Source organism: Rutilus rutilus, assembly GCF_951802725.1.
Source record: "Rutilus rutilus genome assembly, chromosome: 24".
NCBI classification, from domain to species: domain Eukaryota; kingdom Metazoa; phylum Chordata; class Actinopteri; order Cypriniformes; family Leuciscidae; genus Rutilus; species Rutilus rutilus.
The window spans coordinates 8,307,768-8,319,313 of NC_140228.1; the positions used below are offsets into that span (position 1 = coordinate 8,307,768).

General features: G+C 37.8%; 1 protein-coding gene across 2 annotated transcripts in view; it reads left to right on the forward strand.

Annotated features, from left to right (window-relative positions):
• Positions 1 to 1,151: 1,151 nt before the first annotated feature.
• The window catches only part of tlcd4a (TLC domain containing 4a), a 21,276-nt gene continuing 10,881 nt past the window's right edge, over positions 1,152 to 11,546 (forward strand). The window contains exons 1-5 of one of the 2 annotated variants that reach the window (XM_084398314.1): positions 1,152 to 1,519; positions 6,523 to 6,692; positions 8,083 to 8,172; positions 8,319 to 8,377; positions 10,192 to 10,286. In XM_084398314.1, coding sequence (XP_084254440.1) covers positions 6,538 to 6,692; positions 8,083 to 8,172; positions 8,319 to 8,377; positions 10,192 to 10,286 — 399 coding nt within the window. In that variant the 5' untranslated portion in view covers positions 1,152 to 1,519; positions 6,523 to 6,537. The remainder of the gene's footprint in view (positions 1,520 to 6,522; positions 6,693 to 8,082; positions 8,173 to 8,318; positions 8,378 to 10,191; positions 10,287 to 11,546) is intronic. The other variant, XM_084398315.1, reaches the window with a different exon arrangement.

Consider the following 11,546-nt stretch of genomic DNA (forward strand, 5'->3'; position numbering starts at 1 on the left):
TAATCCAAGTTGGTGAAAAATACCTGGAAAATTGCCCTCAGTTTAGTCTTTTATAAAGTGGCTTGCATGGGTCAGAAATTATCAAGGGTATAAAGCCACCAAAAGTGACAAAAGGGAATTTTTTATATTATGGCTCTAGAATTAAAACAGTAGAGCAAATATTGTGCCTTTTTGTTTCATTTTTGACACCGGGACTGCGTAATATAATTTTAGTTTAGGTGAAAGCTCAGTCATGGGAAATCCTTTTCACTCTATATCCAGTAGGTCCCAATTCATGAATGACAAAAAATAGAAAATATCCTACAAATATCTTAATAATGAGAATGGTGATTAGAGGAGAGGACCGACGGATGGTGTGCAAATTAAATATATTTCTGACCTAGCTATTTTTAGCTTTGTGGGACAAAAATAGCTTAAAATCTTTCTAGATGATTACCCAAATCAGATTGTTTTGGTGAATGTGGTAATCGTTCAATTTAAAATTAGTAAAATTATTAAAAGTATCAAAGTACAATGATATTACCATCACAGCTACGCATAAGTCCCCCCCCCCAAAATTATTATAAAGTGAGAAAAAGTCTAACATTTTTACCCTCAAAATTATGTTTACATCTCTCAATTCTGACAATTTTTCTCAGAATTGCGTGAGATAAACTTTCAATTGTGAGATATAAAGTCAGAATTGCGAGATATAAAATCGCAATTGCGAGTTATAAAGTCCAGTTCTGAGGAAAAAAAGTCAGAATTGTGAGGTGTAAACTTGTATTTGTGAGAAAAAAGTCTCGCGAGATTTGTCGGGACGCCACCTCTCAAACTGGTTTTTCCAGCGCTTTTTCTTTGCTATTGGGATGATTTGCCCTACTACGAGTTGGTTTACCATCGAAATGATTTCGAAGCTGTTATATTAAGGTACAAATCTTGCATGGTGTGCCTTTGCCTTTAACTTACCTTTTTTATTCTGTGGCGGAAACAAGCTTCCATAGAAAACTCATATTTCGTGAACAACTCCTTTTTTTTTTTAACGAATCGGTTGAGGGAATTATTCAGTCACTCACGTCTCGCCACCAACTGGACCGACGTAAAACCATGGACGTAACCTGCAGAAATTGCCTCGCTCCAAACGAATCTTGTTGGTCGGATCCAAAAGATTCGACTCACTGATGAATCAAAATTCCCACCAGAAGAGAGTGGTAGTGTATCCTTGTGTGTGAATATCTCTTTAAGAATGAAGCAGAAATTTGATCCTTTCACCACCACATACAGCCATCATCAGTTTCAGTCATCCTCAACATGTTCTCACCGACGCGCGTTTATAAAACCCACACGCATCGTAGATTGAGAATATTATAAGGACCTTCCGTTTCTGTTTGATATGAAATCATGCATTTCATATCGCCGTGGAGAGAGGAGAATCATCATGCATGTGTCTGACTGACGAAAAAACACGGATTTTTATCAGCCCATGTTTTCAGACACCATGCACAACTAACCAACAGACACTATTGATGATTGATAAGAGGTAAGCATATTATGGGTTAATGCATATGACATCAAACAATATTTTATTGCATAAGCGCTGTGTTTTTAGCCAGCATTGCGGTGTGACTTGGCCTAAAGAAAGGCATGTCGGTAACAACACGAGTCGATTTCCGTCCATCGCTATGTTTTTAGAGACCTTTAATAGAGATGTGATCCATTATGTGTTATCAAATAGTCAGTGCTGAATTGCAGTCGATGTATGACACGCGCCCATCTTCATAAAATGCACATCTAAGCAAAAATATAGATATGTGCATTTGTTACACAAGCCATGCGGTTCAATGCAGTATATCAGTCGAACTTAAATGACCGACTTTGACAAATGAAGGCTAAAATGACATTTAAAGGCCAATATCTTAGTTTAACATTTAAATAGGCTATATGGTCGACTCTGCACTGAGGATGCATGTCAGTATGAAGGGAAACATGAACTTTTACTTTATCTAATGAAAATATGAAATGCAGCACAGGTTTTGCGGAAGTGTTTGAGATTTTTCATCAAACTGAGTTTCATTCTGACTTCTAAAAACTTTCTTCTGGGGTCTTTTATTCTGCTCTTTCTTATTTGGTTTACTTTCAGTTTTGAGAGCTGCTATGTGTGTGTAAAAAATAACCAATGAAAAGCGATAATTTTTTATATATATATAAATATATATATAGTTTAAAACACTTGCCAATCTCTTAAAAATGTAATATTTGTAGTCATGTTTTGTTTAAAAAAACTTTAATGCCATTTTTCAGCAAACGTTTTGATGTTAATGTCTGGTGGTACAACCATCAGGCAATGGTAAAGCATTTCCTCTATCGTCTTTTCAAGACAAACATCATTTTACAAATATCAAAATATGACTATAATTCTCATTTTGTATATGTATGTATGTACTTTGTAGATTTTTTTGCTTTGCAGTTTCCTCTGGGTTTATTAAAGCATCCATTTCATCCATTCTGCTGCTGTATATGAGCCTTGCTTTGCTCAGCTAATCTTTCATTCATAAGGCGACACTGCTTTTCTTAATATATGATGCATTCACGCAATGCACTAAAGCATGCCAGCAATGCAGCTTTATCAGTGCTGTGATCTGCCTTCTACATGATAAACCTGTACATCAGAATGGAAAGCATCTTAATCTACCCAACACTTTTCCGCCACTGAAGGCTTTCACTGTTGGTTTTTGGTGTTTTTTTTTTGTTCATGATACATGCACACACAGCAGAAGACGTGCAATTCACACGTGTTCATCTGTGAGACTGAGAACTTGCTGAACTTCCTGTTATGTCACACCCATTGCCATACGTTGCTTCGTGACCTCTTTGGGTGCCTGCCCTTTACAACCTGCATGAACCTGTATAGGGACTGTAAATACACTCACCCCCACCCCTCCCCCTGGGTTGGGTGGACATGTGTGCATGGAGCCTATTGCAACATAAAGAACATCTAAATTTAGTCACAGCATGTTTTTTGACGCCCATCACCCCATGAGGAGATATCCTTCCGTTCTTTGACATGTTTTAAAATATAGATGGTAAGTGAACCATGTTCATTTACTATTGACTCAATCGTTTATATCTTCTTAAATGCTTATGCAGTTTTCAACTGGCTTTTGTATTGTTACAATTAGGGCTGGGTGAAAAAAATGGATTGATTTCTTGATTTTAATCGATTCTCATTTTTATGAACCGACATCAATTCTTAAATCCCAAGAATCAATCTTTTAGTGTGTGTGTATATATATGTATATATATATATATATATATATATATATATATATATATATATATATATATATATATATATATGAGGCACCTTTATTTTGACACTCACCACATCTTCATGCAATGAAGGCACCTTGTCAAACAACACGAAGATGCTCAGGACAGTTGAATGTGTTTTAAGACTTGCTAACAAAGACTATATTTAGAAAGATGGTGCACTCGTATTACTATGAATGGGAGAAAGTGTAACGCGCAATATGGCTAAATAAGTCCCGCCTTCTAAATAAGAGCCAATTGCTGATTGGGAAAGTCATCACGTCACTGCTGCTGCTGTAGAAATCTCCGGTTCCTATAGAAACAGTCAGTGTTCCGAGACGCGCGGTTATGATTGCGCATTAGCTTGGTCCAGCCTGGAAAATACTGGTTTTCATATTTCATTGGTAACTTAAAATATGAAATTTAATCTTGGCGAAGAGTTTTGGAGAATTTGATGTTACCCCATTCAAAGAGAAAGGAGCTGCACTTTCAAGCCCGAGAGGAGTTTCAAAGATGGCCGCCGAGTGAAATGACTTGTCTTAAAGGGACTTTGTTGCTAATTCAACTATTCAAGCGCAAAAAAGACACGAAAGAGAACTAAATTCCTTACTCGTGCACTGTGTGAGAAGTTTTGTGCGCACACATCTGTAGCGCGCCCACAGAAAGCACGTTTTCTGTCATGTCTTCTTGCACAGGATGTCCAATTTTAAGAGAAATTTTCATTTTATATATTTTGGTTGCATTTGAGAGTTCATAAAAATGTAACTGGTTGTGTAAAATAAGCACATACCATTATATAGATCCATATACCCATGAATCTAATCAAATCGTATCGCAGGATTTTTTGAGGCATCAGCAAATATTGTATCGCTGGCTACGAGAATCAATATCAGATCGTATGGTAATGAACCGTCCGATTTACAGACAGCCACGTTAGTTGGTAAACATTAGTTTAGGGAAGACTAGTGTAGGGAAACCTGCAGTTCTGGTACCGCTATTGGGACACTTTTTATTTTTTAAGGTCGTTGGAATACCCATGTTTGGGGAGATTTAATTAGGCACTGTTTGTTGTAACAATAATTAGCAAGTTAAGGCATGTCAGGATAGTTATGAATGGCTGACTTTTAATTAAACACCCCCGTGAACAAGATGGATCATTAATATTTGAAAGAATGTACATTTTAAAGAGGTGGTATAACGCTCTTTTCACAAGATGTAAAATAAGTCTTTTATCTCCCCTGAGTGTGCATGTGAAGTTTTAGCTCAAAATACCCCACAGATATTTTTATATAGCATGTTAAAATTGTCACGTTTTGAGGGTGAGCAAAAACGTTTTGTGTGTGTCCCTTTAAATGCAAATGAGCTGCTGCTTCCGGCACATAGGGCGGAGCTTCAACAGCTTGCACTCACACAGACATACACTGAAAATTTCAAAACCTTTTAGCCTTTTATGTTCAAACCGGAGTCAGACAATGATGGAGAGACTCAAGAAGAAGTGACAACATGTAGAAGCAACAGGACATTTCTGAATGGTTAGTTGATGAATTTATGTAGCTTATGTGTAGTTCTCTTCTAGTCATTGATTAGCATATTCTGTCTTGATAATCTATAAATTGTGTTCAGGGGGTGGGGTTTATGTAAATTCTAGGGTTGGTGATGTCACTAACCCGGGAGGGTCGTTTAGTCCTTACCAGCCGTTTGTTGTAGTCCTTAAAAAGCGATTTCTTTAAAAGCAAATATCTCCCTTTGCTTTGAACTTTGAGAATGTAACTTTGCAGAAGTTGTTTATGCTCAAACAGCAACATTACACACTAACTAAAGTAAGAAAAGTGAAAACATAATCAACCACCCCTTTAAATATGTATCTCTGCTAAACTGAGTAGCCTACTCTACAGTGTAGATGACCTCTAAGCTAGTACACATGGTCTAAAAGCCACAAAACTCCAATTTCATGGTTTTCAAATCTGTGTCAGTCTCTTTTCAATACACTCTCAGTTCAGAGGGTTTATGTTTTGTATATTTCTATCGTCCTTTGAACACTTGTAGCCTTAGGTAAGAGTGCAATTCATGTTTTCCATTAGCCGTTATGGGCCAGAGGTCATGAAAGTAGATCAGCGGGAAATGTTACGAGCACTTAGATGGCCAATGGAAGATATCTTGTAAAATAATGCTTCTTCCATGAGTATTTTAGAATTTCTATTTGTCAAGGACATACTTGTATGTCTTATGTATTAGGATATAACCTGAATTAATCAGTAAATATACTGTTGTATGAATAAATATATTTAATATAGATAGATAAAATTAGCAAATTTCATTTTTCCAGGCAATGACGTTAAACACACCCACAAACTTAATTCAGTGAATTAAATGCTCATTTACAAATGAAAGGTAAAAAAAAACCCTTGCTCAATGACTTTAAAGGCTGATATGGCCTAGCCTCGAATTAGATTTAGTCCAGCTGACAATTTGGATGTTAACCCTGTGGCTTTTATTTCTACTGAACCACCATATATGGAAGAAAGTAAAAGCGCTTGTTACAGGAAGTGAGAATAGCTCAGGTGAGCATGAATGCAGTGTCTGTCTTTTGCTTTTTGTGCCGATTTTACTCCTGCTAAACCCAGCTGGAATGCTGTGATTATTTTGGCCAAAGGATTATCATTATGGATCACTGCTTCCTTATGTGCTTCAAAGGGGACAGACTTGTTTTTCTGGTGCACAATGAGCCAGGCTGAAAGAGGAACTGTTAAAACTCTTGCTTTCTTTTAAACACCAGACGTATGATTTCACCTTTAGGAGAAGGCTGACATTTAGATCTTAGCTCAGTATGATGTGTATATACAGCGCTACCATCAAGGATTACGTACGTATTCTCATTTATTACAAACAAAAGCCCACTGTTGATTTCCAGAACGGTTGTGTAACCAGAATGTGAGATTTTGGAGTCTTTTTGAATGGTCAACAAACTCTTACGTCATGCCTGGCTGCATTAATATCAACCAATGATTGTTTTAGCTTTCTGAGTGGGAGATAGAGACATGGGCTTCATATCACCTCATTTGTTTTTCCTCACTAACACCATAATGGCAGAGGGCAATGGGCATGTCTGTTAAACATTTACTTAGCTTTTCTCCTGGCTAGAGTTTTTTCCGTTGTGTGATCTCTACGGCACATTGATGTTCATGTCTTTATCTAAAGCAACTTCAACTGTCTCCTGTGCTCTTTGTCTTGCAGTGGGGTCAGGTGGCCATGGACCCCTTCAGCCAGCTGATCCTGCTCATCTCGGTGGTGAGTTTTTGCACCTTCCAGTGGCTCTTTCACAGCGTGAGCCCCTGGGTGTCGTCCAGAATCAGCCCTGGCTTCCTCAAACTCACCCACAAACAGAAGATCGAGTGGAACTCAAGGTAATGATGAAGCATGCTTGTTCTTTTTGTATGTGTTGTCTTCTCATGATCAGATATATCTGTAGATATTCAGTGTTTCTTATGCACGACATAGCTGTGTGTGTTTGATTCGCTAAAACGTATCAGTTGGTAAAAGTCATTTGTTTAGGAATCATGCTAGTCTGGTTGCATTGTGCAGGTCTGATTCATTAAAAGAACTGACTCGAAAGACTCACTGTATGTTTTTGATTCACTAAAAAGAACCGCCTCATTAGAGTCATTCGTTTAGGAAATGGACTGTACTGGTCACACTGTGCGTTTCTGAGTCACTAAAAAGAACTGACTCATTCATTCAGGAATCATTTAGACACATGGTTTGATTCACTTAAAAGAACTGGCTCATAATAGTAATTTGTTTGGGTATTTGTGAATCTTTTAAACAACTGGTTGCACTGTAAGTGCTTGGTTTACTAAAGTGATTTGGCTTGAATAACTAATTTGTTCAGGAATCATTTAGACAACTGGTTGCAATGTATGTTTTTGATTCACTAAAAGAACCTGCTCAGAAGTAATTTGTTTAGGAATTGGATGAACCTGGTTGCTCTGTGTGGTCTTGATTCACTAAAAAGAACTGAATCAAAAGACATTCAGGAATAATTTAGACAAAAGTGGTAAGGTTGCACTGTATGTTTTTGATTTACTCATAAGAGCCATTTGTTGAGGAATCAGAACTCGAAATACTGGTTGCACTGTGTTTTTAAATTCACAAAAAATAATTACATTCTGTAATAGTCATTTGTTGAGGAATCAAATTGCACTGGTTGCACCGTTTGAATCGCTAAAAAGAATCACTGCATCCCCTGTATGTTTTTGATTTTCTATAAAAAAAAAAAAAAACCTGGCTCATAACATTAATTCGTTTAGGAATTGTACTATGCTTAAGTGACTCGGACTCATTCATTTAGGAATCATTTATATCATTTAATCAATTATACATACAGTTACAATAATGTCAAACTATAGGCTAAGAGCCATTCTTAACAGACAGTATGTTGAATATAGCCAGTGGATTCGCAGTGGCACTTTAAATATTTCCCTGCTAAAGGTCTTATCAGGAGAACCTACAGGAGAGCAGGTTGTAAGCTGTCACTCAGAATGACTAATGTCTGTGTATGCAGAAAGAAACTGAGGGAAGATAGCAGTGATCATTTGCTCATTTCAGAGGGCTGTCAAGAGAACAGCCAGCTGGAGGAGATCTTTAGATGTAGGGCGCACAGTATGTGGTTGATTGACAGCAGTCAATTGCTCCGTTTCGATTGTTTCAACTTGACATGGTTCTACGGGAGAAGCAACCCACTATAAAGACTTCTGTCATGTGTGATTAAACCCTTTCCCTTGCGTGTGTGTGCAGGACAGTGTCCACGCTCCACGCCCTGTTGGTCGGCCTTTTCTGCCTCTACATCCTGTTCTTCGATGAGGCCGTCAATCAGGACCCCGTATGGTGAGCGCCCTGCCCTCGAGACCGACCCGTCACACTGCATGCTGGGAAAGCACTGCTCTTTACAGACTAGCAGGACGCTTTCAGTAACTGTTGTAACATGGTCTTGCAGTAATCTCAGTGCCTTGTTCTCATCTTTACCACAACAGGGGAGATCCTACTCTGGTGAAGATAAACGTGAGCATTACTACAGGCTACCTCATATCTGGTGAGAGCTTACGGCAGATGTCTGACTTTGGAGGTGGAGGGTTTTTGTTTGAGAGCTGCATCATGCATAGAAATGCAGGATATGTTTGTTTGTTGTAATACTGAGAATTTGATTTGAAAATTCACGTGTTCTTGCCCCCTGATTGCATTTTTGGGAGTTTCTGATAGATATATTTAAAGATATATGTGATAGATATATTTAAGTTGTTGGTCAGTCCAGTTTCACAAAATAAATGTCTCTCTAGCAACATTTCACCGTCTATTACCCCTTTTCCACCAAAAAAGAACTGGTTCGGAACTGGTGCTGGTTTAAAGTTGGTTCAACTTACGAACCTTCTCAGAACCTGTTTGTTTTTCCACTGACTAGAGAGCCCAGCGAACGACGTCGTTACGTCACTGTGTACGTTGCCATAGGCTACGTCTTAGCTTTCCTAGAAATGCTTGCGCCAAATTCAAGCATAACAATTACAATGGCGAACTACATCGTCTTTCTGCAAATGTTTCTCCTGGCTTTGCGATCCTATATTGGGGTCAGAAGAAGACATTTAGAACACATTTGTGCTGCTCGTCTGGATTACTATAGACACAGGTTACGTTCGAGAAGAAGTTCGACAATAACCCCCGACGTAAGCATGATGTGGTAAAAGAACGGTTCTAGTCCAGCAAAGAGTTGGTGCCGCTTTGGAACCAATTTTCCTGGCCGAGAACCGGTTCTTTGGCTGTCGAAACACAAAGAACTGGTTCGCGAGTAGGCACCGGCTCCGAACCGGCACCAGCACTGCCTTGGTGGAAAAGGGGTATATGTGGCCATTTTAACCTGGTTTTAGATGATTAATGTTAACAAACAAGACATTGTTGTAAAGTGTTACCAATGTTTTTTAATTTCAAATGATAATGGATTTTACTTTAGTCTCAGTTTTTCTATTTTTATTTATTGTATTTCAATTTTTGACAATTCTTATATTCTTATGATTGTAATGCTGGGTAAGGGGCATATAAGTTGATATCGCAATGTAATATTTGCATTAAAAAAATTCTCTCAGCTTCACAGCCATCAAAGTCATCTGATGTTGGCAGAGACTTTACAGGGATATTTCACACAAAAATTCAAATTCTTTCATTAATTACTCACCCTAATGTCGTTCCAAACGCAACTACCACTTTGACTCTTTAAAAAGTTCAAAAAGAGATAGTGAAACTAGTCCATATGAATTGAGCGGTTTAGTCCAAATTTACCAAGTTTACGTTGATGAATGTTTATGTGAATAAAACCCTAAATTCAATCTGTTCATCATATAAAGCGATCAAGTCTCTTCAGAAAATTTGGACTAAACCGCTCAAATCATATGGATTCGTTTTATGATCTCTTTATGAACTTTTTGAAGTGTCAAAAGTGGTAGTTGCGTAGCTGTCAATGGAGGGACATAAATCGCTCAGATTTCATCAAAAAGGTCTTCATTTGTGGTCCGAAGATGAACGAAAGTCTTACAGGTTTGGAACGACATGAGGGTGAGTAATTAACAACAGAATTGTCATTTTTGGGTGTACTATCCCTTTAAGGAATACTCTGAAACAAGGTTAAAATGACCAGAGATGCAGCAAAAGTCCCTAGATAAATGTCCATGTGAGATGAGGCCATATAATTAAACAATAATATGGCCTCATCTCACATGGAAACCAAAAAGTAGCTCTTTGAATGTATTAAGTCACTTTTGTGGCAGTGTTTTGTGTACATGCTAAATTAAAACTGGCAAATTCACATTCCTGAAAGTAGTTCTGACTCTTCTCGCCTTTTTTGTTCTGTGTGTTTTTCAGATCTGCTGCTTATATTTTACTATTGGAGAGCAATAGGAGACAAGTTTTTTGTAATCCACCACCTGGCGGCATTGTATGCTTACTACTTTGTACTGGTGAGTTCCCTTGTTGTCCCATAACAGAACATGCAGGCAAGATGGGAAAGAGACAACCAAGAGTGAGCAGTGGTAGTGTCAGGTGTGCAGCTGGTGCTGAAAGCTCTATAAACAGAGGAACAGAATGAACAGAATTCTGCTGGAAGTCATTTTCTTCAGAAGGATTTATCCCATTTGTGTCATTCCATTCACTATACACGCGTCACCTTTGTAAAATGTATTGCACACATGTTAAGCATTTAGAGCACTCCTCCAACATTGTTAAAGGGATAGTTCAACCAAAAATGAAAATTCTGTCAGTAATTACTCACCCTCATGTTGTTCCAACCCCGGGGTTGGAACAACATGAGGGTGAGTAATTACTGACAGAATTTTCATTTTTGGGTGAACTAACCCTTTAAAGTGAATGTTAGCTGCTGGCTTTCTGGAATACTAATCTGATTGGTCATTTCTGTGGCACCGCAGGCAAATTGCAGCAAATATATTTGTATAATGACAGGAGCAGGCCACCAGTAGCTGGTTTCATGTGTGTCATTACAATCTGTGGTCTGTCTTTTTCCCACATAATTTAAACTAAAATCTTTATTTTTTAATGCATTTATTGATGCATTTATTTATATATGCATGCAAGTAGCAGTGTAATAAGCAGGATACATAAACCCCAACTTCTTGTATCAACGTTATAGGGTTTATTTAGCAATAAGCATGTACATTATATTTCTTAAATGTCCAGGAATTATTGTACAAATAACCGCACACTGTCATTCTGGTTTAGTGACCTTCTTTGGATATTTATAACAAAATTTGACCCCATATTGGGCCTGTGACCTTCTCTGAAGAAATAAGGGCCTTGTTACTTCTTACTAATGTATTCAAAGTTCTCATTTGTTAAACATTAGGGATGAGCAATCCAACTAACTAGTTGATTCTGTGAGTTTTTTTGGATCATTTATTAGTTTGCACAGTACAACTGTCTTGGAAAAAGTTGTATTTTTAGATTTTTAAAGCACATTCCGGCTAACATTTTTGTCAAAGAGTTGGACTTTTTTCAATGCATCTTCAGCTATGCAGTCTGTCCTGTTCTGTTGTGCTCTGTCTAGTTTTGAGCACAATAACACATCTCACGTAAACCGTTTCTAAGAAACTTGTATTTTTTGCTCATCCCTATTTACTATATCCTTAGTTTATTGTTAAAATGGTCTCCAAATGTTTGCATTTACCAGCCCAGAACTTTAACCACTAGACTACACCACCCACTGA